The 25,420-nt window shown below is 43.9% G+C and overlaps 1 protein-coding gene across 8 annotated transcripts in view; it reads right to left on the reverse strand.

The window, feature by feature from the left end:
* ZNF385C (zinc finger protein 385C) overlaps window positions 1–25,420 on the reverse strand; it is a 199,248-nt gene that overhangs the window by 21,278 nt on the left and 152,550 nt on the right. For all 8 annotated transcript variants that reach the window (XM_061590907.1, XM_061590904.1, XM_061590905.1 and 5 more), the window contains exon 3: window positions 11,696–11,838. In XM_061590907.1, the coding sequence (XP_061446891.1) occupies window positions 11,696–11,838 (143 nt within the window). The remainder of the gene's footprint in view (window positions 1–11,695; window positions 11,839–25,420) is intronic.

Raw genomic sequence — 25,420 nt, forward strand, 5'->3', positions numbered from 1 at the left:
AACGAAGACTAGATCAATGGATTTAAAAAATGTTCTGCATGAGGGCACCCATTCCACATTTACCTTTTTGCCTAGGATTACATGCACACCTGCCACAGAACCCCTGTGCATTGAAGAGGACTATCGAGGGGGGGATGTTTTAAGATGCACACCGTTCTTGCAAGGTGCTGGCCCAGCTTATTGGGCCTTATTGTTGCCCCATATGAGCTGAAAATGCACCCTAGAACATCCTCAACAGTCTCCCAGCTGCGTGTTTTTGAGGAAACAAGGGGAGCTTGCCATCCATTACTGATCTTCTAAAGGAGCAACAACAGATAAACTCCTTTTGGACTATAATACCCACCCAGTGAAATGAAGAAACAGATCAACAAGGTCAGATTAGTGCCCAGGTATAATCTATTCCAGGACAGACCTAGAAGAGAAAATGACAGAACACCATCTGCCACCTATAGCTCCTACCTATAACCATGTCAACGTATCATCAAGGATCTCCAGCCCATCCTGGGTAATGATGCTTCCCTCTCATAGTCCTTGGGTGGTAGTAGGCCAGTCCTTGCTTACAGGCAGTCCCCTAACCTAAAACACTTACCTACCAGAAACAATAGGCCATATAACATTCACACAAACACAGGGATCAGATCATGTTGCAAACCAGATTCCAATGGCTTCCCCAAGCCACACTATTACTGGGCCTAACAATATTAGCCACAGCATCATGGTTTCATTCATCCACTTATCTTCCAATGAGACATTATCTATCTGCCAGCAATGTCCTTCTACATAAGACAAACAGGCCGGTCTCTATGTGAGATGGATATAAATCTAACATCAGAAATGGCAGTTATTCGAGAATCAGTGGGGGAACATTTCAATCTCTCCAGGGCACCCTGGCTCTGACCTTCAGGAGGCTCTTCTTGAACAAAAGAATTTCAAAAGGGACAACCACACCACATGAGCAGCTGAATTACAATTCATCATTCAGTTTTAACACCTGTGGCCTGAATTAGGATAACAGGTTTTTGTCACGCTAAACCTGTTAATTAGCTTACTATTGCCAGGATGTTTGTGCTATCACCAAAATTGTGAATGGTCACTGTTAATAACATAATTGCCAAAGTCTGTACTTTTATTTTTTGTATTCTTACATTTATAAGCTACCTTTCTTCCATCATCAAATCCAATGTGGTGCATATGCCATTTCATTTCCCTCTGACATCACTGTATTCAATCCCCTCCCCCCCACTATGTGTACAGTAGGGCCCCGCTTTACAGCGATTTGCTTTACAGTGATTCACTAATACAGCGGTCTCAATTAGACGCAATTAGACTAAAGCCCCACTCATACAGCCCTTGTTCCGCTTTTACGGCGGTTTTCGGGCATCGCGCACCATTCTATTCAATGGGTTCCGCTTTACAGCGGTTTTCACTTTACAGCAGGGGTCCAGAACGTAACCCGCCATATGAGTGGGGCCCTACTGTATATATGCCAGCAACTAAGGACACCATTTTACACATCTGATGAGGTGGATTGTAGTCCATGAAATTTATCTCAAAATAAATGTGTTGGTCTTTAAAGTGCCACAAGTGTATATAGGGGAGAACCTCAGTTCAGTCTGCATTTTAATGTGAACCTACCTAATTTGCCTTTCCTGAAACAAAATGCAAATGGAACATAAGAACCTACTGGATCAGGACAGTGGCCCATCTAATCCAGCATCCTGTTCTCACAGATGCCAACCAGATGCCCACGGGAAGCCTGCAAGCAGGACCTTAGTGCAACAGCACTCCTTCCTCCTGTGGCTTCCAGCAACTGGTTTTCAGAAGCATACTGCCTCTGACTATGGAAGCAGAGGACAGCCATCATGGATAGTAGCCACTGATAGCCTTATCCTCCATAAATTTGTCTACCCTTCTTTTAAAGCTATCCAAGTTGGTGGCCTTCACTGCCTCTTGCGGGAGCAAATTCCACAGTTTAACTATGCACTGCGCATCTATCTTTCAAAATCCACACTTCTACAAATTCTGTGATGTAATTTTCCAACCAAAAAATGTGCAAAGAAATTTGTATATTGGGGAAAGTGTGCACAAAAATGCATATCTTAGTGAAAATATACAACAATGCTGCTTGCAATAATGTGTACATGAGGTAAAATTTCATACAAAATGTGTATATTAGGATAAATACACCCTACAGTACTGACTTTTAAAAAATCACAAACTCATGTGGATATATGGTGAACTGAACTTCATTTCATTCCTTTGGTTTTTTCTCTTAGAAGGTGTTCAAACATCCGCAATACGTTCAAACAAAATGGTTGCATTAAGTAACACAAAAACAGATTAGAGCAGGGAACAGAGAGGTGAAAGGGGGGAAGGGGAAAAAAAGCTAGTATAAAAAATAATGTGTGTGTTTGAGCACAACCATTATAATACAAGTATTGTTCTCTTAGCCCTGTGGCTCTGGAAGATTATCTTATCCGAGGCTGGCTGTCAGGAAGAGGGAAAAGAGATTGAGGTTTGAAGGCGATCGTATTTCTCAACAAAGCTATTTAGTTGTCCAGACAGGTGCATCGGTCTAGCAGGCAAAGTGTGCAGACAAGGGAATCATTATCTGGACCCCTAAATTCCATCCCCAAAGGGAGTAGAACTGGCAACAGAAAGTGATTAATGAAGTGGTGCCTTCCCATGCTCGTGATGAAATTTTTACTCACTCATCTGGAATAAAAGTGAAGAGGCATATGCAGAGTCTGAGGCAGGAAGAATGGTGGTGATGGTTGTGGGTCAGAGGGTGGTATGCTCAGAACAACATCCACCTGGTGCAGGGATGCAGTACGAGTTGGAGGCAGGCCCATTATCTGATCATGGGAGGGAAAAGGGAGAAGGGGGGGAGGAGAAGGAATCTGTGCAAGCAATCTCTTTCTCTGGGCCTTGAGGACATATATTCCATTTCTCAATTTGTTACTGATTCTTTTCTCCAATTAAAAAGCAACCATATAGGACACAATCAGAAAATAAGAGCTGTCACTTGCTGGACAGATTAGCTCAGCAACATCTTTCCAAAAGCAGCCAACCAGGTGGCCCCTGGAAAGTTAATAAGCAGGGCACGTATGTGATGGCTTTACCCTGTTTTTCACCAGCACCAGCCATTCTGAGGCAGGTATGCCACTTCTGTACACGGAGGCTCCATTTAAAGCATGGCTGATAATATGCATGAATTTGTCTAATCCTTTTCAAAAGTTATCTTTAAATTATAAGCCTGTAGTCAGGGTTTGTTCTAGGTCTCTGATGCTAAAATCCTAAATGTGTTTGCTTCAGAAGTAAGCTACTCCTGGATAAGCGTGCACAGCCTAATTTTGGTACAGTGCCTTAATCTGGGAAAGGGTGCTGATGACAATAATTACCATTGTTATCACAGCAAGTAGCTATCACCACATCTTGGGGCCATGATTGCCACAATTTATTTATATTTAATTTATTTATAAAATGTTATCAATCGACTTTCCACAAAATGAGATGTACAATTTCCCCATTCTAAAGTCAATCAGTTACGACACAGTAAAGCAATAAAATAAATGAATAACAAATTGGCAAACAGCAGCAACAATAATTCAAGCAATTCAACATAAAAGCCACAGGGTGAGTTAGGAGGCTTTTAAAACTTGAAATGTAACAGTGAGCGGGCCTGACAGATTTTCCTGGGGAGCTGGATCTAAAGCAGCAATGCTACACATAGAAGGAGCCATTCCACAAGCCCGCCCTCTAAGACTATAGCGTATGAAGCACCAGTGCCTGGAGAAAGGCCTTAGCAGCTATTATCAAATATAGGATACACCTTTTGCTGTTGCTTTTGAACCTACTGCCAATTTTAGGTTATGTTCTAACATCAGATATCCACTGGGATCAACTGGACCAACCCAATGTACCAACAAGATAGGGGATGCTGATCAAAAAGGATGCTCATAGCCAGCCCTAAAGGTGTCCAAATTCTGCACCCAAACAAAGATTTCCAAATATAAACAGCCTATCAATGGGGTCATGCAGGCTCCTGAGATTTTCTAGCCTTACTCCTTTACCCTAAAGGTAAGATCCTTCATGAACTAGCTTACTGTCCCCTGCCTGCTCTTTGGAGTAGAAATGGTTAAGCCAATGGATCCTGAGCACTGCTGACATTTTGGAGTTGCTTGAGAATCCCAACACTTCCATTTTCAAAACCATGCAGGCAGACAGTTACACTTTCCCTTCCTATCGATATATGCAAAATCCCAATTAAAGAAGACAAAACACATGTTCTAATTCTCCTCTAAGAGAAAAACTAAAAACCTCCATTGCAATTCTGATAAACTGTAGCTGCATCTCCTTTCCTTAAAACGGTACTTACCTACTAATTCCTCCTATTCTTGATGTATTGTTCCAGAGAGTTTGCTGGAAAGATCTTTCTGCCCCACCCTACAGCTCAGGGAGCAAACTGTCAGAAAACCGAAGAGCATATTTTGCGGAAAGAGGATTCCAAGAGTAAAAAACAAAAACAAAAAAACTCCACTTTATAACTAATTTGTGTTGACTCAAATTACTTGTTTTATCCCTGGGATGTTCCCACTGACATATAAATAGAGACTGTTGTATTAAACTTCCTATCAAAACTGGAGGTCAGTGATGGATAAGCAAACAGAGACATGGGAGAGGCTCAAACCATGCCTTTTTGGAAGTTGCCGTTAAATCTTCCAGTTATTTGCACATTTGAGAGGACTTCAGGATACTTTCCAAGCGTGGAATTGTTTGGATAGGAACAGTTTCCACAGAATCACTGAACTGAAAGGGTTATGTAGGCCAGCAGTTTTCAACTGGAGAGTCAGGAGAATCTATATATGGATTTGCATATCAAGCTGGGGGGGGGGGTTGTAAAGAAAAAGGGAAATATGGAGGAGAAAAGGTAAACTAATGCCAACATGGTCTGAAATACAAACTTCCCAGTTTGGAACTTCTGGGTTACTTAGGAATCAAGGCCAAAATTCAGGCTCAGCTCAAAACTAGCTTAGTTCCAGCCCTTTCTCTGAACCTCACTGTGTCCTTGAATATATCAGCAGCAGTAAGACTGGAAAGAGCCAAATCTGAGTTTTATACATGAGAAGGGTCCAGCTGGATTAGGCCACAGGCTTATATAGTCCAGCATCCTGTTTCTCACAGTGGCCAACCAGATGCCCATGGGAAGCCCGTGAGGGCAAAAAATAGCCCTCTCATACTGTTTTTCCCCAGCAACTGGTAAATAGGAAGACAGGAAGCTGTCTTATACTGGGCCAGACCATTGTTCCATCTGGCTCACTATTGTCCTCACTGACTGGCAGCAGCTCTCCGGGATTTCAGATACGGGTCTCCCCTAGCCCTATCTGGAAATGCCAAAAGATGAACCTGGCACCGTCTACATGCCTTATCCATCAAAAAACAACAGAAAAGAAGTGACAAAGAGGTTTATAAATTACAGTAACAACAATATTGGCACTGTTACATTACATTAAAATACAGCATATCAGACAAAATATAAACACCGTAAAACAAATCAGCATCAGAGAAACCAGTTTTTTTTAACACAGCCATTTCTAAAGAAAAAAAATACATCTTTACTTAATGCTGAAACACTGTGAATGAAGGAGTCAAATCAAATCTTTATTACCGTCAATGACCAGTGTTAAAGTAGGAGACAGCTGTATCTCAAATGGGAATGAGATCCACAGCCGGGGTGCCATAAAAGAGAAGGCCCTCGTTCATGTTGTCACACAAGCCTCAGCTGTCAAGGGACTAAAAGCATGGCCTCCTCCTCTTCACCTCTTAGGGCACAGGTTGGCAGATTGTGGGAGAGGCATTCCTTCAAATACTTAGATCCAAAGGCATATAACACTTTATATACCTTAAACTGGGTCTCACAGCGAACAGGCAACCAGTGTAACTCACTGAAGATTGATGAAACATGATCCCATTTAGTGGCACCACCAGTCAATAACCTGGTAGCCAGATTCTGCACCAGTTACAATGTCCGGATCGTCTTCAAGGGCAGCCCTACTACATAGAGTGCATCAGAATGGTCTAAACACGAGGTTACTAGAGCATGTACTACTACAGCTAGACTATGTAGGAAGTTCAATAGCTGCCTAACCACATATAGTGGAAATAAGACACTCCTTGCCACTAAGGCTACCTGGGTCTCAAGTGACAACAATGACTCTTGGAGCCCCCCCAAGCTATGAACCTGTTCCTTAAGGGAGAGAGCAACTCCATCCAGAACAGGTAATCTACTCCACTCCTGGACCTGGGAACTACCCACCACCAGCACCTCCATCTTGTTGGGATTCAGTCTCAGTTTATTGACCCTCATCCAGATACTGCCTCTAGATACTGTTCAAACGACTGAATAGCCTCTCCTGATTCTGACGGAACTGAGAGAAAGAGTTGGGTATTATCCACGCATTGATGACACTGTTCTCCAAATCCCCAAATGACAACTCCCAATGGCTTCATATAGCTATTTAAAAGCATGGGGGACATGATGGCACCCGGTGGAACCCCACAACTGAAATGCCAGGGGGCTGGGCAGAAATCTCCCAATGCCACTGTCTGATATTCATCCTGCAGACAGGAGTGGAACCATTGCAGTATAGTGCCATCAATTCCCAATCCACAGTCTAGAACAGCCTTCACCTACAGCTCCCATCAGCCCCAGACAACACAGCTGATGGGAGTTGGAAAAGGCTGGACTAGATAATCCACTTCCTCCAGACATACCTGAAGCTGACCAGCTTCCACCTTCTCAATCACCTTACCCAGAAACGAGACATTTCTGTCCAGGTGGTGGCTGTCTGATAGATGGCCACAAAAGCTAACAAAAATAAAAAGGAGCCTTGCTGTGCAGGCTGAAGTCGAAGCTGGGTCGCAGGTCTGAAAAGATAGAAGACTACTAATCTAGCCTGACATGCTTTGCTTATCTGAACCCTCACTGGAACTAAGGAAGATTATTTGACACAAAAAGTACCTCAAATGTTTCTGTAACTTTATCAGGTCATGATGGGCTATAAGTACTTGCACGCAAATGTAGACAGATGTGGGTGTCTCTCTAGCTGGGGATCCCTGACATCAGAGGCTTGAGTTGGAAGGTGAACGCTGGGAGCAGAAGGTACTGACTTGCCAGTGGTGGCTGGTGGCGCCATGTCAGTGGAATCTGCCCTGTGTTTTAATCCAAATTTTTAAGGAATTTTCTTGAAAGTCCGGACTAAACCCCAGGGTGGATTCCATTGCCCCATTGACATGGAAGCCACCAGCCGCCACTGTTGACTGCTCTGTTCACTAGGCAAGAGCAAAAGGCTTAGCTCTTAACGTGGGGCCAGCAAATCCAGAGGGTGCGCACTGTCTGCCAATTTCAGAGACTGGTGCAGCACATCATAATTCCCTTCCACACTTGAAAGGGGCTTTGAGGCCTAATTAGACACAGCCCACAGCAGCTCACTAGATTTATGTCCCAGCCCCAGGACCTCAAGGTCCCTGGTTCAATCTCCAGGCTTTTCCCTGGGAAGAAGATGCTACACCCCCCGCAGAAAGCTTATTCAGTTGCTTTGGAAACAGATGATGCAGGGCAACACCACGGATCCCTAATTGAAATAAAATGCTGAAGTTGGTTCTTTTACATGTAGATTATATGTAAGTCACCTGGCACCATAATCCAAATGGGAGAATTTACTATGATGAGCACAAGTTCTGGGGATGACGTCCTAGAAGGCCTTAAAATACAACTTATTTTTTATTAGTTTGGAATGTTTTTGCAAAGCAAACTACTCAGAACTATGAGAGGTTTCGTTTATTTGGCTTAGTCTGGAATAGGTATTCTGCCTTGAGGCATGGCAAGTTGAAAAGGTGATTCTGCAGGAGCCTTCTTCCAATTTTCTGATTTTGTATGCAGTAGTAACATAGCACTGCCTAAGGACATAATATTGTTACCTTAAGATCTAGGTAGGAGCTCCAGCTGCCAGAAAGAATCTCCAGTAAGTCCTTGTAGCAGATTAGGCAGAGGAAGAAAGTAAAATGAACACAGTTCAGATTTCTAGAAGTCAACCAAGCAAGGATGTTGTGACCCTCAGTCTCCTGTTAAGCAACATTTCCCTTTCTTTTGTCTTTCTTTCTAACTTTTATCCCACTTTCTCATTCAGAAAAAGGAAAGCGAGTAAGAGCTCCTCCAGAAGCCCTTACTGAGCCTTCATCCTGCTTTCCTTCCACAAAGCTTATGCATAGGTTAGATTATATCAGGCCTTTACTGAACATTTTGTTCAGATTTGTATGCAGCTTTATGATAATGATAATTCATCCTGCATTGATCCTGCTTTGCTTGTGGGGTGTTTACACATCTTTCAGTTAATAATTTCTTCACCCCACATTTTTTTCAGTGCATTTCCCCATCACTTTCTATACTGCAAAGAGCCTGTTTCTTCTTAAAAGTGGGTTTGTTGTGCTAGGATAACAGAGTGCTTTAATTGCGTAAACCAAAATTTATGGTATGCACTTGAATTCCTCCCGTAAAATAGTGACAGCCTGGAGGCACCCTAACAAAATGAAAATCAACAACAAAACAATAACTAATTCTCAAAACATGAACAGAAAAACATCACATCCGCAGGCAAATCAATAAAAGGTAGGCACAGCCCCCAATGCCACAACAAGGAAGGAAACAGAACCAGCAGCCAGCCAATACCAAAGTCCTCTAGAAAAAGCCAGGTTTCAGCCAGGTGCCTAAAAGCTCAGCACTGGGTCTAGGTGAACTTCTGTAGAAAGGTCATTCTATAGCTGCTGGCACAACCAAAGAGGCTCTGCTCTTTGTGAACACCTGCTGTGCTACATTTGATGAGGAATCACAGAACAGGACCTCAGATCTTGAATGGAGTATACGGAGGGTGGGTGGTGGAGGACTCTGTATTTCTTAAGGTACCCATGCCTCAAGCCATGTAGGCTTTAAAGGGAAGAACCAACACCTCAAATTGCATTTGGGAACAAATAAGAAACCAGTGCAGATTGAACAGCACCAGAGTAACGTGCTCTGACTGTCAAACCCCAGACGTTAGTCTGGACTGGAGGCAGCATCTTGCACTAGTTTAAGTTTCCATATGCTTTTAAGGGCAGCTCCACATAGCCCTGTCTGGAGATTACTAAGTGTGAATGACCATAGCCAGATCTTACTTTTCCAGGAAATCACACTAGCCAAAGCTGGTAAAAATGTACTAGTAGTCACTGCCGCCACCTGAGCATCCAAAAGCAGTGCTTGAGAAAGTAACATCCCAGGTTGTAAACCTGTATTTTAAGGGGCAATGCAGACTGACGGATCCAGACTGATGATGCTGTAGGATTACCGCTAACAGCCTGTATGCTTACTTCTGTGCCACAACATAATACCTGCTCAACCTGTTGTTATGTGCCTTCAAGTCCATTATGACTTATGGAGACCCCATGAATCAGCAACCTCCAACAGCATCTGTCGTGAACCAGCTCAACCTGTAGGACTGTAAATAAGCAGGACTACTACAAAGATACAGTTTCCAGCCCTCTGTCTTCTAAAGGGAAATGATTCTGTGAAGGCTGGAGCCTTAGGTTCCCCAAAGCTCAGGAAACAAAAAATGCAAGTGTGAAACGCATGACTAAGTTCAGCAAGCATGAAGTTTCACAAAGTAATACCCTTTCGCTACCTTCATTTGATTTCTTTTTCATCAGTTTGTGTAGTTTGGACAAAAGCAATGTAGGTTTGATTGGTTAAAGGGTGTCCAGGTAACCAATTCACAATAATGAATTGTTCCCAGCCTAACATGTCATATGGCAAGGGAGAGACACATGCGGCCCTCCACGTGCTGCTGAAGTACAACTCCTGTCATCCTTGGCCACTGGCCATGTTGGCAGGGACTGATGGAAGTTTTAGTTCAGCAACCTCTGGAGGGCCAAAGGTTTGTCCCCCTGTCGTATGGGACCTTATTTGTGCAGATTTTAAAAAATGAGAAATTCTGAACCCTTAAGTGTAGAACTTTGGAAATATGAGGGGCCACCACCAAAAATAGCAGCCCCATGTTGAGTTCCCTGCTTCCTCTTTGTAACATCAAGTACAACTCTCCCCATGCCCTGACATCATTATGTAGTACATTTCCCCATCACCACCAGCAGAAGCCAATGGTGTGGAGCAGAATATGTGGAAAGTTGTACTGCATATAGGGGTGCCTCTGCACAATATGTCTCATCCTGCAGAATTGTAAACGAGGGGTGGGACTCATCACAGGGCTCTCCTTTGCAGAAAAAGCACCATACATGTTGTAATATTTAGTTCTATCCAATGTTAGGGAGGAAAGAAACCTGATAAACACTGTTGTGAATTATCTGGCCATTCTTCTAGTTAAGGGCCAATCCACATTTAGAAGTCCTCCAGAAGTGATGTAAAAAAATTCTTAAGCTGAAATTTGGGGCTTTCTAGTTTAGAAAAAGACAACTGGGGGTGGGGAAGGCATAACAAGGTGTTAATAAAATATGTATTATGTTGGAAATTGGATAGAGAGAAATGTTTCTCCTCTAACAACATGAGAAATTAGGGTCACCCAATAAGATTGGGTCAATTCAGTAGAGGCAAAAAAGTACTTTTTATGCAACAGTTATGGAATTTGCTACCACAAGATGTGGTGATTTAAAACTGGAGCAGACAAATTAATGGGGGACAGATCTACAGTGGCTATCAGCCATGATCGCAAAATGGAACCTCTATGCTCAGAGGCAGCATATCACTGATTATCAGATACTAGGGTCAGAAACAGGAGAGGACTGTCAATTTCATGCCTTGCTTGTAGACTTTTTGAGAACATCTGGCCAATGTGGGAAACAGGCTACCTGACTGGCTGGACCCTTGGAATGGTTCAGCAGAGCTGCTGCTTCTGTTCTTATGAAAGGCAACCAAGAGAATGATACCACAGCACTCCTTGGAGAACATCTTCCCCATAATTTTAGACTCTCTGAGGACTGATAATCCAGCTATTATTTCTCCCTTCCATAATGCAAGAAAAGCTAAATTTGCAAAGGAATCAAAGTAAAATTTCCAGGAAATGAATGGAAGAGGAACGTCAGCTGAATACCCCTTCCTGGGAATCCCCAGCTATCTCCTGACTACCAAAGACCACCCAACAGCGACAACCTTATCAAATTGACCATTCCCATGGTACCATAACAATCCTCAGTGACCTTCATGTCCCTTGTTAACTGTAGTCAGACAGCTCAAGCTTTCCATCTGTAACAAAAGAAGGCTGGTATAACTTGATGAGCATGAGCGGGTGTGTGAAGGCATCCTGCACTTGCAGTATTTCTATAGATACCACACATAACTCCAGCCCTGAGCATGTGCATTCTGGGTGACCTTGAAGTCAGCAGATCAACAGGAGAAATTATGAAATGAATGAACAGAGAGGGCTGGAAGGAAGCAGTGGCACATCAGCGATAACGTTGTGGGGCAAGGGATGGCTCCATCTCACATTTTAACCCAGGAGATGAGGGGGTTTTGCAGTTAGCTGATCCTAATTGGCTGACTAGGGTACCGCTCTGCAGGGGGGAAAGCACTTTGGGCTGTCTCTCTTCTCTGATTGGAAGATGCCTTCCACTCAATGACATTTACAGCAGGTCAATGAGGTCAAGACAAACTCACCGTATTGAAGTTGGGGAAGAGGTTAAGCGGGGGCGCCCCATTGAGGCGGAAGGTCAGAAAATGCTTGATGTCCAGTGGCGAATGTAAAGACCGACCTGGGATGGGCAGCGATGTCAAGAGAGAGCTATTGTGACTGGCTGGACCTAAGGGCCAAAAAGAGAAGGGAGATGAGAATTATTGCTGGTTTATAAAAGGAAACAGATTGGAAGGAGAAAGAGACTGGCTTATCTTGCATTCCAAAGCATAAATGACGTGCTGCGAGAATGGCTAGTGAAATAAGTAAGCCCAAAATATATACCTCACAGCAGAGAAAGCTGCTCATCGCATGTGTTTTTTCTGTTATGCCATTTGTAATCGTATTTTCATTGATTTATTGCTGTGTGTCCCCAGTGCAGACACACAGCAGAATAATTACCCACCCCAGCAAATGAGAGAATTCAGTCACTCCCAAAACCAGGGATGCAACATAAATACCAGTCCACACATGAGGCTGACTACTACATCCATGTATGAGTCACCACTCTGGACTTGCTTGCTTTTAGTCATGAGGTACACCCAGATCAGAGACTCACGCAGATGTATGAGAGATATTCACTCTGAGGGCAGGTCATTATTACCCTTGCACAGTCTTTAGCTAAGTCTTTTCACATGTGAGAGTGTAAGCATGCCTACAATTTTGATTTTTTTAAAAAGGGCACTTCAGAAGTTTGAGAAGCACTGCTTTAATTATTCATTTCATACAGAAATGGGCTGGGCTTTGTCCCTGGCCATGATGCAGCAAGCAGATTTTCTAAAGGCATAATGGTCCAGCCATGCTGATGCTAATTATTGGCCCTAAAAGTGCCCATCACTTTGGTCCTCTACAAAGAAAAACATCAAATGAATGCCAGCTATGGGGACCGAAAGTGATCACTTGGTGGATTACAGACTCCGTAGGGAAAGAAAAGCAGTAACTGGAGGAATGTATTAGCTATCTTGGGTAGAAATATACAAAAACTATTCATATCATGCAGCAAAAGGGAAAGTGTGAGCAGCTGTTTTTCCCTTACTTTTTAACTAGTATCTATTCCCATAATTGAAAATGGCCAGCATAATCTCTTACTATATTTCTTTCCTCTAGACTGGCCATACCCAGCTCCTCTGGCTTTCCCTTAAAACAGTTTGCTTTCTTAGATCCATGTTGTCCCCCTTTAAGTTCCCCTCTGAACCTTTTCTAGTAGTTGATCCCTTGTAAAACACAAATTTTTGGTGATCTCTGCACCACAAAAAGATCACTGCGTGCAAGGTTATTTCAGTGTATTTTCTTGCCCTAAATGACATTTACTTTGGCTGTCCTTGCCCCAACATTTTGTTGTGGGGGGCAGTTGTGTGGTCCTCTCAAGGCCTTTCCTAATTGTTGCTCCTTTTCTGTCTTCCACAGAAATGAATACTTCTTTTACCTGTGGAGGGGCTTTTCTGAATGGTGGGGGGAGCAGCAATGATTATACACTTTCTAATTTTGTGTTATGCCATGCCCCCATGGCAGTCATTTTGTGACTGGCACCTACATCACTTCCTCAAAATTAAAAATGTGCCCACTGGTGCAAAAAGATTGGCGACCCTTGAAATAGAGTGAAGGGAAGGGGCTGCAATTTAGGAAAACCTATACCTGGAACAGCAATCTGGATTAGGGAGGAAAAAATCCTTCTCAAGAGTTTAACTTTGTTTCCTTTTTCCTGCCCTATACAAACGTTGTTATTACTATGACTTACTTACTTAATTAGATTTATATCTTGCCCTTCCTCCCAGTAGGAGCCCAGGGTGGCTACTTAATTTTTTATATCCCACTCTTTCTCCCAGTGCAGCTAACATCCGTAAAATACAATCAACATACAAGCAATAACTAAAATAAACATCAATCTATACCGACTATAAAAATATAACACAGACAATTATAATTTGACTATTGAGCTCTACTCTGGTTATATTCAAAAAGACTGAGCAAACAAAAGTGTTTTAAATTGTTACCTGAATGACAGCAATCTAGGGGACAACTGTACAGGGAGTAAATTCCATAGACAGAGTGCCACCCCTGAAAAGATCCTGTCTTGTATCATTGCCCACTGGCCATATGTGGTGGAAGTACTATGAGCAGGGCCTACCCTGTCAATCTCAGAGCAAAGGCCAGCAGGTACTGGGAAGGCACTCCTAAGTACTTGGGCCCAACCTGTTCAGGAATTTTATACACCAATACTCCCTACCCACTCATTCATGAAGTTAACTGGGGGACCTTGGGCCAGTCACTGTTTCTCAGCCTAACCTACCTCACGGTGGTTGTGAGGATAACCATGTTTGTATGCCACCCTGAGCTACTTAGAGGAAAGGTGGAACATGAATGTAATAATAACATAAATATAGTAAATAGTATCAATGCTTTGAATTGGGCCCAGTAGCTCACTGTCCACCAGTGCAGTGCTTTACAGACCAGCTTCATATGATTAGGGATGGGATCCATTGGGCAGTGCTAGTTCAAAAGCATTCCATTGACCTAACACGATGGTATCGATTTGAGTTTGTTCTTTGTCCTAGCCACTGCTTTTACCATTCTTTTTTTCCCCTCGCAAAAAATAATGATATTAATGTAAATATTTTGAAAGGAAATATTGATACTTTTAAAGGAAATATTGATATTTTGAAAGGAAATATTGACAAATGAAAGGAAATATTGACAAATGAAAGGAAATATTGACAAATGAAAGGAAATATTGACAAAATTATCTTTCTTAATATTAATATTTTAAAGGTGGATTTAAAAAAACTAATAATTCTGTTTTCAAAAACAGTTGTGGAAAATCGCTACATAAAAATTGGATCCACAATGATAAGCAAATTAATGGAAAATTCGGTACCAAATCCAAATTGGGTGGAATTCTAGCACATCCCTACATATGATTCCTTCTTGCTGCCCCATATAGCAACTTGCCAGTGGCATTCTGCATTAACTGCAGCTTCTGGACTGTTTTCAAGGGCAGTCCTATGTAGAGCACATTGTAACAGCCCAATTGAGAGATTTGCATTTATTTAATTATTTAAATATTTATATATCACTTTTTACAAAATGTATCAAAGATGCTTACAACAATGTAAAACAAAACACCATAAAATCACACAAGAAATATGCACATCACACATATAATAGACCAAAAATAAATGACACCACAGATATGAAAAAGTCACAGCTACAGTGATGATGTCCTAGGTGAGGCAATGGGGCAAAGTTAATCCAAAGATACTGCCCATCACCAGAAATCTTCAGCTAGTCGCTATCCTATTTCATATGCATAGGGAATGCTTCTGATATTCTCTTCATCCGCATTTCTCTTTAGGTTCTGGAGTTACCTGGCTGTTTTCAAAGTGAGACAAGGAGATTAGTAATTCTCCATTGGCTCTGGCTTTTCCTTCCACGTTTTGTACAGAGAACTGTGTATGTGCAGTTTACTGAATAGTTTAGATTACTGACTCACTCTGACAACATTACCAATCCATATGTGAGCATTGATAGGGCAGTGTTATGCAGTATTTTACTGATGTGTATATGTACTTCTGTCTTGATAAAAACTTCACGAAAAAGTAAATTGACACAGTAGTATCAACATTCTCTGTGCATGGTGTTTTCTCAACGTGCAGGAATGCACACATACATCAGTAAAACACTGCAGAGACAGGAATTGTGATGCAACCACACTGTGGTGCAGCTAGGGCTGGACCTTGGGCCAAAATCCAGGGCAGTGCAGCTCCCCCCATGACTCCAGAGAGAGCAGCAGATGATGGGGGGTATGGCAAACGGGCCCCATGTCGGCACACTTTTGTCTTGTGCTCTAACAAGGTAACAATGAGGAGAGGAGTAATATTAATTGCATGCTTCTCAACTGAAGTGATACATATGGCTGTCTAAAGCCTCCCCCCCGAGACCGTTGAGTCCAGGTTTAAGGTACCAAGGGCTGTGAGCACATCAGTTGCCTACAGCAAAGTGTTTCCATTGGCCACTCCTGGAGGGGCAACGGGTTGCTCTGCTGATTAGTTGCAAAATCTGTATGAAGCAGGGTTGCCACATCAGAGACTCCAGTTTTTGGAGGTCCTCCCTAGTTCTCTGGGTGAGTCACCTTAATCTCTAGATTCTTACCTTTCATTTTAAAAAAAAATAAGTTTCTAGGTGGTCTGGTTCAAGAGATATACACCAAAATGTCAGCTCCACCCCCCCACACAACTTGTTAGAAGTCAGCTGCTCCAATCCCCACCTTTTCAGGTTTTTAGCCAATAAGTGAAGTCAGGGTTGTGACTGACCTCCAGACAATAGCTAGAACCCGTTGCAAATCTTGAAAACAGTTTCCTTTTCCTGTTTGTCTGCACATCAGAAGCTGAGTGAGTGTATAATACGTTATACTTTTCTAATTATAGGAGTCGAACAAGTTAAAAATTTACTAAGTTGTTCAAGAGGGCAGTTTATCTAATTCATAGCCTGTTTTGAAAACCTTCCCAATATGAAATTTTAATTCATTACCCACTTTTCTGGGAGTAAAGCTGCAATGCTAATCCCACATACTTGGGAGTAAATCCCACTGAATTCAGTAGGGCTTACTTTTGAGTAGACATGGTTAGAATTGTGATATAAATCAATGAGACTTTTGAGGGAACATAGCAAAGGATTGCTATGTTCTCTCATCCTCCAATGCTTTTTTTGTTTTTAAAGCAACTAGGCAAGGCTTACTTAGAATTATTATTAGAATTAGAATGTATTATGTGCTCTTCACCCAAAGGTCAATTCTTTTATTTGGTAGGAAACTAATACTGATTTTTTTTAAAAAAAATGCAATGACCAACTGGTTTTGACAATAAACTATTATATAGTATGTATGTATCTCTACATCTCCAGTGTGTGTGAACATGGAATCTTTCCAACAACCTTGTGAGGTAGGGTTGGAAACCAAGGCAGCTTACAACAAGAACTAAATTCATTTAAACTCCGATAACCATTAAACAAGTATAAAACAGTTGCAAAACAGCTTTAGGTGGCATGATTCTGAATTTTGGGTTGGGTGAGTGAAGTTCCTTATCATTTGAGGTTGCAGTCCTGTACATGATTCCCTGTTTGAATACGTTGAATACACTGAGATTTGCTTCTGAGCAAACCTGCAGAGGATTGCACTATAAATATCTTTACAGGCTGTGTAAATAATAAGTATCTTTGACATGCATATTTATATAAATATTTCTTCATACTATGTCTCAATATGTATCTGATTTCACACTATGGTTGTACATTATTATTTCCTCTACATTTAAGTGTGCCCTTCTTGCTTGGGGTGGTCATGGTACCCCTCCATTGCTTTCACCCTGAGGGACAGATTAGGCTGAGAGATAGTGAGCAGCCCATGGTCACCAAGTAAACTTGGTAGCTGATTTCCATTTTAAAAAATAATTAAAATGATTTATATGCAGGCAAAGTTTATGAAGTAATGCAGATCCACATAATACATTTAAAGCACATCCAACTCACATTTAAAGCGTATAACTTCCCCTCAAAGAATCCTGGGAAGTATAATTTCCCCCTCAGTTATAGTTCCCACTACCCTTAACAAACTACAATTCCCATGATTCTGTGGTGGGATTTATATGCTTCAAAAGTATGTTGAATGTGCTTTAAATGCATGGTGTCAATCTGCCCTAGGTATGGTGCGCATTGATTAGTGAATTGAAAAGAGCAATTTTAAAAGATAATTTTTAAACAAGGGAAGGGCTGTAGCTCAGTGGTATGGCACATACCTTGCATGCAAAGGTCCAAAATCCAATCTCTGGAAAAAACTATTAGGAATCTTGAAAAGCCAATGCTAGTCCATGTCATCTGTACTAGCTAGATAGTACCAACTGGCCTAAGGCAAATTCCTTTGTTCCTTAAAGAGGAAAGAGACCCAAGAGCACAGTCACTCTGAAATTTATTTATGTATTTTACTTACAACATTTATATACCACTTTATTGTAAAAAACCTCAAAGCAGTTTACAGAAGGAATTAAAATTAAAAGATAGCTATTTTCTCCTCTTGGACCACATAGTTCTGGATGAAGTGGGGATTGTAACACACACAACAAATTGCAGAGCAAACACATACTATACAGATTGTGACACAAGTTTCCATAAACTAGAGCCCACTCATCTTACCCACAAAAGCTCATGCCACAACCAGTTCTATAAACAATTATTGTATAACATTATTATTATTGCATCAAAAGTTTGTATAGGACAAGAGAAGTTTCTAAATAAAAATAGGATTGTACACACATCTGCTTTTTAAAGGACCACAAGCCTCTTGTACATTTGTTGAGCCAGAACAGGGATTATGACAGCAGAAACAGGGTCAGGTAATTCCTCACACATTACTTAATATGATGTATGAGTTTAGGATTTTATACACCACAGCAGTTACCCGTTCTCCCAGTCCCAGATCAGTCACACCCATACGCTATTATTTTTAGCATTAACAGCTTGTACGCCTTTTTAAAAAAAGCAGTGTGTGTGTGTGTGTGTGTGTGTGTGTGTGTGTGTGTGTGTGTGTGTGTGAGAGAGAGAGAGAGAGAGAGAGAGAGAGAGAGAGAGAGAGAGAGAGAGAGAGAGAGAGAGAGTCGCTCCCTTTTCCAAATACAACACACTCATTTACATGCTCCAGGGGCCTTCCCTTTTCCTACCCGTCCCTGACAGTGTCCTCCTACGTACACACACACCAAACATACAGACGCTCCTTCACACTCACCCGGCCTCCCGCCTGGCTGCGGAACATGTTGTAATCGTGCCCGGCATGCTCACCTTGGTGAAAGCACTCGGCGCAGAGGCTCATGCATGGCGAGATGCCGCAGGTTCGGCAGCAGTAGGCCGCAGAGCGTGGCCGAGTCATAGGCCCTCACCCCCTGCACGAAGCTGTCCCAGGGCTCGCCGCCCGCCAGCAGGCAACAGCACCAAGTCAGCGCCTCAGACACCGCCTCACTACTGCTGCCCCCATGCAAGTTGCTAAATATATTTATGCAATACAACAGAAATGTAAGGGCCTCTCCCAGCACTAATCTTCAAATTCTGTTAACAACAGCCTTCCTAAAGTTATATTATATGCTCATCATTATGTACTATCTTTCTTTTGTATCACCCTCTCCTATGGGTCTATCGACTGTAAATAAAGATTTGAAATTGTGTAAACACTACTGCTGCCTGCTGAAGGGCTCGGCACCTGCTCCAAGAGCGCCTGAAGTTCCCCGGCAGCCTCACTGTCCTCAGCAGCGCTGAAGCTGAGGGCCGCTTTCAGGCACGCTGCTGTTGCCTGCTTCTCCTGGACACTTGCTCCAGCTCCGACCCATTTCCAGGCTTAGGGGCGCCTGTGGCGCCCCTCAAGCATTGCGCCCTCCTGCCACACTTACTTTGCTTTACTGTGTTACGCTGGCCCTGGCCAGGCTGCTCGGGTGCCATCTCCTAGCAACCGCGCCTGGCCCTGCCCGCTCCCGAGACGGTGCCCAAGCGGCCTGGGAGCCTCAGCAGGAGCCACGAAGAGGCGGTGCGGAGGCCGGGCCGGGCCGGGCCAGCTCCTCAGCCCCGGACTCCCCCTGGAGCTGGAGCGCCGACGAGCTAAGCGGCTGGGTTGGGGAGGAATCGGCCGCTCAGCTGACCTGCTTCCCGGTGCCTAGGGGCAGGGCGGCTCTGGTGTCACCCCTCTCATGGTGTCACCCGGGTGCAGCCCGCACCCTCCACACCCCCTTAGTGATGCCCCTGGTGTGAAACAAGGATGCCTTTTGGCTCCCACCCTTTTTAATATTTATGATTTGGTGCCTTGGATAGCTCGAGCAGATTCCCCTTCCCCAGTAATTAGGAACAGAAAGATCTTTATCCTGATGTATGAGGACGATTTGGTGCTCATCTCCCTTTCTCGCTTGGGCCTTAAAAACCTTTTGGATGCATTTAGCGCTTACTGTAAACTTGAACATCTAGCAATAAATTACTCTAAGACTAAAAGTATGGTCTTTGGTAAACACAGTCCAAGGTACAAATGGACTTTAGATCAACAGGTCATAGAGCAAGTCCGTTCATTTAGATATTTGGACATCATCTCCAGCGAGTCCCTCTCATGGAAGTGGCACAGAGAGGTGACGAAACTGAAAGCAGAGAAAATGATAGGAGCATTGATGAAGTTCTATTACAACAAGGGAGGACAGTTGATTGAACTTGCCTTAAAAAATTTATGTAGTAAAGTGATTACACAACTGCTTTACGGTGCAGAAATATGAGGGTTTGATATTGATTTTATTTATTTGTTTTATTTATTTGTTGAATTTCTATACCGCCCGACTAGCATAGCTCTCTGGGCGGTGTACAACAGAAAAAATATAAATATATACAATAAAATCCTATAATTCAGTGCGAGGAACACGTAAGTAAAAATCCACAAATCTAAAATAAATTAAAACATACTTAAAAGACTAAAATGCCTGAGAAAAGAGGAAGGTTTTAACTTGGTGCCGAAAAGATAACAACGTCGGCGCCAAGCGCACCTCATCGGGAAGACTATTCCACAGTTTGGGGGCCACCACTGAGAAGGCCCTAGTTCTTGTTACCATCCTCCGAGCTTCCCCATGAGTCGGAACTCGGAGGAGGGCCTTCGATGTTGATCGTAGTGTACGGGCAGGTTCATATCGGGAGAGGCGTTCCAGCAGGTATTGTGGTCCTGCACCGTATAAGGCTTTATAGGTTAAAACCAGCACTTTAAATTTGGAAACATATTGGTAGCCAGTGCAAGCGGGCCAGAACAGGTGTTATATGTTCAGACCGCCTGGTCCTCGTAATCAGTCTGGCTGCCGCATTCTGCACAAGCTGTAGCTTCCGAACCATCTTTAAAGGCAGCCCTACATAGAGCACATTGCAGTAATCCAGTCGAGAGGTTACCAGAGCATGGACAACTGAGGTGAGGTCCTCCCTGTCCAGATATGGACGTAGCTGGGCTACCAATCGAAGTTGGTAGAACGCATTCCGTGCCACCGAGGCTACTTGAGCCTCGAATGACAGGGAAGGGTCTAAAAATACTCCCAAACTACGAACCCGCTCCTTCAGGGGGAGTGTAACCCCGTCCAGAACAGGGTGAATATCCACCATCTGATCAGAGAAACCCCCCACCAACAGCATCTCAGTCCTGTCTGGATTGAGCCTCAGTTTATTAGCTCTCATCCAGTCCATTATCGCAGCCAGGCAACGGTTCAGGACATTGACAGCCTCACCTGAAGAGGATGAAAAGGAGAAGTAGAGCTGCGTGTCATCAGCGTACTGATGGCGGCGCACTCCAAAACTCCTGATGACCGCACCCAGCGGCTTCATGTAGATGTTAAAAAGCATGGGAGACAAAACCGACCCCTGCGGGACTCCACATTGGAGAGCCCACAGTGTCGAGCAATGTTCCCCCAGCACTACCTTCTGGAGACGACCCGCCAAGTAGGAGCGGAACCACTGCCAAGCTGTGCCCCCAACTCCCAACTCCACGAGCCTCTCCAGAAGGATACCATGGTCGATGGTATCAAAAGCCGCTGAGAGATCAAGGAGAATCAACAGAGTAACACTCCCTCCGTTCCTCTCCCGACATAGGTCATCGTACAGGGCGACCAAGGCTGTCTCAGTACCGAAACCAGGCCTAAAACCCGATTGAAATGGATCTAGATAATCGGTTTCATCCAATAGCACCTGGAGCTGGCCAGCAACCACTCGTTCCAAGATCTTGCCCAGGAATGGAACATTCGCGACTGGTCTATAACTATTAAGATTTTCAGGGTCCAAGGAGGATTTTTTCAGGAGTGGTCTCACTACCGCCTCTTTCAGACGGCCAGGGACCACTCCCTCTCATAAAGAGGCATTTATCACTTCCCTGGCCCAGACAGCTGTTCCATCCCTGCTAGTTTTTATAAGCCAAGAGGGGCAAGGATCTAGAACAGAAGTGGTTGCACGGACCTGTCCAAGCACCTTGTCCACGTCCTCGAGCTGAACCAACTGAAACTCATCCAATAAAACATGACAGGACTGTGCTCCGGACACCTCATTCGGATCAACTGTTATAAACTGGGAGTCTAAGTCCCGGCGGATGCATAGGATCTTATTCTGGAAGTGCCCAGCAAACTCATTACAGCGGGCTACTGATGATACTATCGAGTCCTTAGGGCCTGAATGAAGTAGCCCCCGGACAACTCTAAAGAGCTCCACTGGTCGGCAAAGAGATGACTTAATAGTGGCAGCAAAATATTGTTTTTTCGCCACCCTCACCGCTCCTAAGTACAACTTAATAGAGGCACTTACCAGTGCATAATTGCATCCGTCGGGAGTTCGCCTCCACCTCCGCTCAAGCCACCTCCTATCTTGCTTCATCGCTCTCAGCTCTGGGGTGTACCATGGAGCTGTATGAGCTCTGCACAGGAGAGGGTGCGCAGGAGCAATCGTGTCAACAGCCCGGGTCATCTCCGCATTCCACAGTTCAACCAGGGCGTCGACAGGAGCGCCAGTCTTATCAGCTGGAAAATCCCCCAGAGCCCTTTGAAAACCTTCCAGATTCATTAGTCTCTGGGGGCAGGCCAATTTAATAGGTCCCCCACCCTTGCAGAGGGGAAAAGCCGCTGTAAGTCTGAACTTCAACAAGCGGTGATCTGTCCATGACAAAGGGAGAGATGTAAAACTCCCCACATCCAGATCACCATCTCCATGTCCAGTAGCAAAAATAAGATCTAGAGTACGCCCCGACACGTGAGTTGGGTCACTAACATATTGGGACAGCCCCATGGTTGTCATGGAGACCATGAAGTCCTGAGCCGCCCCAGACAAAGTAGCCTCGGCATGGATGTTGACATCCCCCAGTACCAATGGTCTGGGGGATCTCAGCAATACCTCCGAGACCACTTCCGTCAGCTCAGTTAGGGAAGCTGTTGGGCAGCAGGGTGGGCGGTACACCAACAAGATTCCCAGTCTGTCCCTTTGACCCAACACAAGGTGCAAACACTCCAGGCCAGTAGCTACATGAACATGGTGCTTGATGAGAGGGATGGAACTCCTATAGACCACAGCAACCCCACCTCCCCGACCCTCGGATCTACCATGGTGCTGAACCAGGTACCCAGGTGGGCAGAGCTGGGAGAGACTGGCTCCTCCCTGCTCACCCACCCAGGTCTCGGTTATGCATGCCAGATCGGCTGCCTCATCCACAATCAAATCATGGACAAGGGAGATTTTATTATGTACCGATCTGTCATTTAAGAGCAGCAACTGGAGATCCGAGAGTTGGCTGAGAGGGCAACCAACAACCCTGCGGATGTGAGAAGGACCGGAACAAGGCACAGCCACTACTTGTCTGGGCCGCGTTCCCCTTACCTGGCATGTCCTTGACACAGCGCCATACCTCCCTCTGCCCGTCACTACACTAATTGGGGCCCCGACAAGTCCTCCCGTTTGGTGGAAAAACCTCTTTCCCAGTCACATAATAAAAATTTTAGATATACAAACTCACGTATTCACTCGCAGCAAACACAATCACAGATACACACCCACACATTCCTTCACAACCAAACACACAAAACACAATCCCACACTTTATACAAGCAGGCACTGACGTCCGATGATGTTAAAAATGTTGGAAATGCGTCAATATTCTCTTCGGAGCAGGCAGCGTCGTCACCAGCAGGAATCAAGCTCTTATTAAAGATAGTCCAATTTCTGCTCCCATCCACCACATAGAGCAGAGGAGGCGTAGATAGCAAGTAGCGAGTCACCGCAGACTCATCCACCGCCTCATCCACAAGCCCCAGACTGAACCGAAGCAACACACCAGGTATCAAGTCCAAGCCGCAACGCCAAGCCCCAGAAATCCACGCAAGGGCGGTGCCAAGCGGCCCAGCACAACGCCAACAGTCAACAGAAACAAGGCGCCTACGCCCCCAGAACAGCAACTCGTCCACTGAAACCAGCGTCTCCTCGAGCCGAGACGAACAAGCTGGGGGGGGAGGACACCTCACCACCCCCTGAACAGCGTACCCGACCCGACCAAGCAGCAAGGACGGGGCCAGCGAGCCGCCGAGCAGAAACTCCCAAACAAAAGCTCACGCCGCAGACGAGCCAGCCTCTCCCGACCAGCACCAAGATCACAAACAAAGCACCGCAGCCGCCAAGGAAACGCCGAGGAAGCACAGAGACGTTATAAAATAGCTGCAGTATTGCCATGTATGTTTCTATCAGCTTCTTTCAGTTTCGTTCAGTTCCGTTCAGTTCTTTCTTTCTTTCTAATTAACGGCGTGTATAACTGCATTTAACTAAGTCAGTATCAGAGAGCTCCTTGACTTAGCATCCTGCTCCGACGCCATCTTCATCATGGGTTCTGCAGGAGCTAATGATACCATTAAAACCCTGGAAACTGTACAGAATAAATTTTTCTGAAAACTTTACTCTCTTCCATCAGGAACTCCGGCAGCTTTCTTGCGAACTGAATCTGGTTGGCCATCAATAAAGACTAGAGTGGAGTGGGTACAGTTAAAGTATTTTAAACGAATAGCCACTGTATTAAATGAATGCCTTCCAGCATTGTGCTATATGGAATTGAATAACAATCAAAATTGGAAGTTAACTTCCCACAGGCTCTTATACAGTTACTACCTCCCTGAGCTGAACTCTCTCTTGGGTATGGATAAGAGGCATTTAAGGGACTGGCTTTTTTGGATAGATGCTGGAAGGGACTTACAATTAATTAAGATTTCCAGATTTTCCCCATGGTTCTCTTCGGTGAAAACTGAACATTTTAGAGCCAGTTATTTGACAAAATTAATGCCAGTTTCCCTAAGAAATGCTTTTATGGAACTATGTTTCCAAGTCATGCCAACTGCAGTACTAGATAGACGCTACAAAAAGGTGCCATTTGAAAATAGATTGTGTATTTGCGACCAAGGTCAGGTGGAGGACATTGTTCATTATATGTTAATTTGTCCCCTGTATATGGGCACCCAAGTGAGAGATTCTTGAAACCTTTGTTGTTGTCTCAGGGAAGTGGGAATGCCCTTGTAGAATCAGTACAATTCCTCCTGAGCGATAATGATGGTTATGTGACATACAAAGTGGCTCCTTTTGCGCTTGCTGTGAAAAAGATTAGAAAGAAAGAACTAGATAAAATTGCTACAAATTGTTTTCTTGTATATTATTGGTTGCAACAACAATTTGTTCGCTGCATACGTTTATATACCTCTATGTTTTTATGTTTTTAATATATTTGTCATGGCCTTTGGCTAGTCCAGTAAATTGATTGATTAATTAAAGCAAAAAATGACAATGAAAAACAAGGACAGCAGGGCTACAATTATTTACTTAATATATGGAATGTAGCCTTTTCTTTCTTTCCTTTTTTTTAACTTTTAGAAGCAAGTTTCTAGACCTCAAGGTTATGGAGGAAGCCATCCAAAAATGTACTGACAGTTTTTGAAAATTGCTTAGAAGCCCAGAGCATGGGTGGACCAGGAGCAGGTAATCTCACCAGACTACCACTGGAACCGATGAGAGCTTTTTGCCATACTGGGGACAGGGGTGGTGGTCCACAATAATTGCAGAGAAGGGTTAAACTTCCCCATCCCGTATGCTATGGTCTTAATTGAGTTTGTGCACCCCCTGCTTAGTTTTAACTCTTTCAAAACCCCTGACATTGCTTC

Source organism: Rhineura floridana, chromosome 11 (assembly GCF_030035675.1).
Source record: "Rhineura floridana isolate rRhiFlo1 chromosome 11, rRhiFlo1.hap2, whole genome shotgun sequence".
NCBI classification, from domain to species: Eukaryota; Metazoa; Chordata; class Lepidosauria; order Squamata; family Rhineuridae; genus Rhineura; species Rhineura floridana.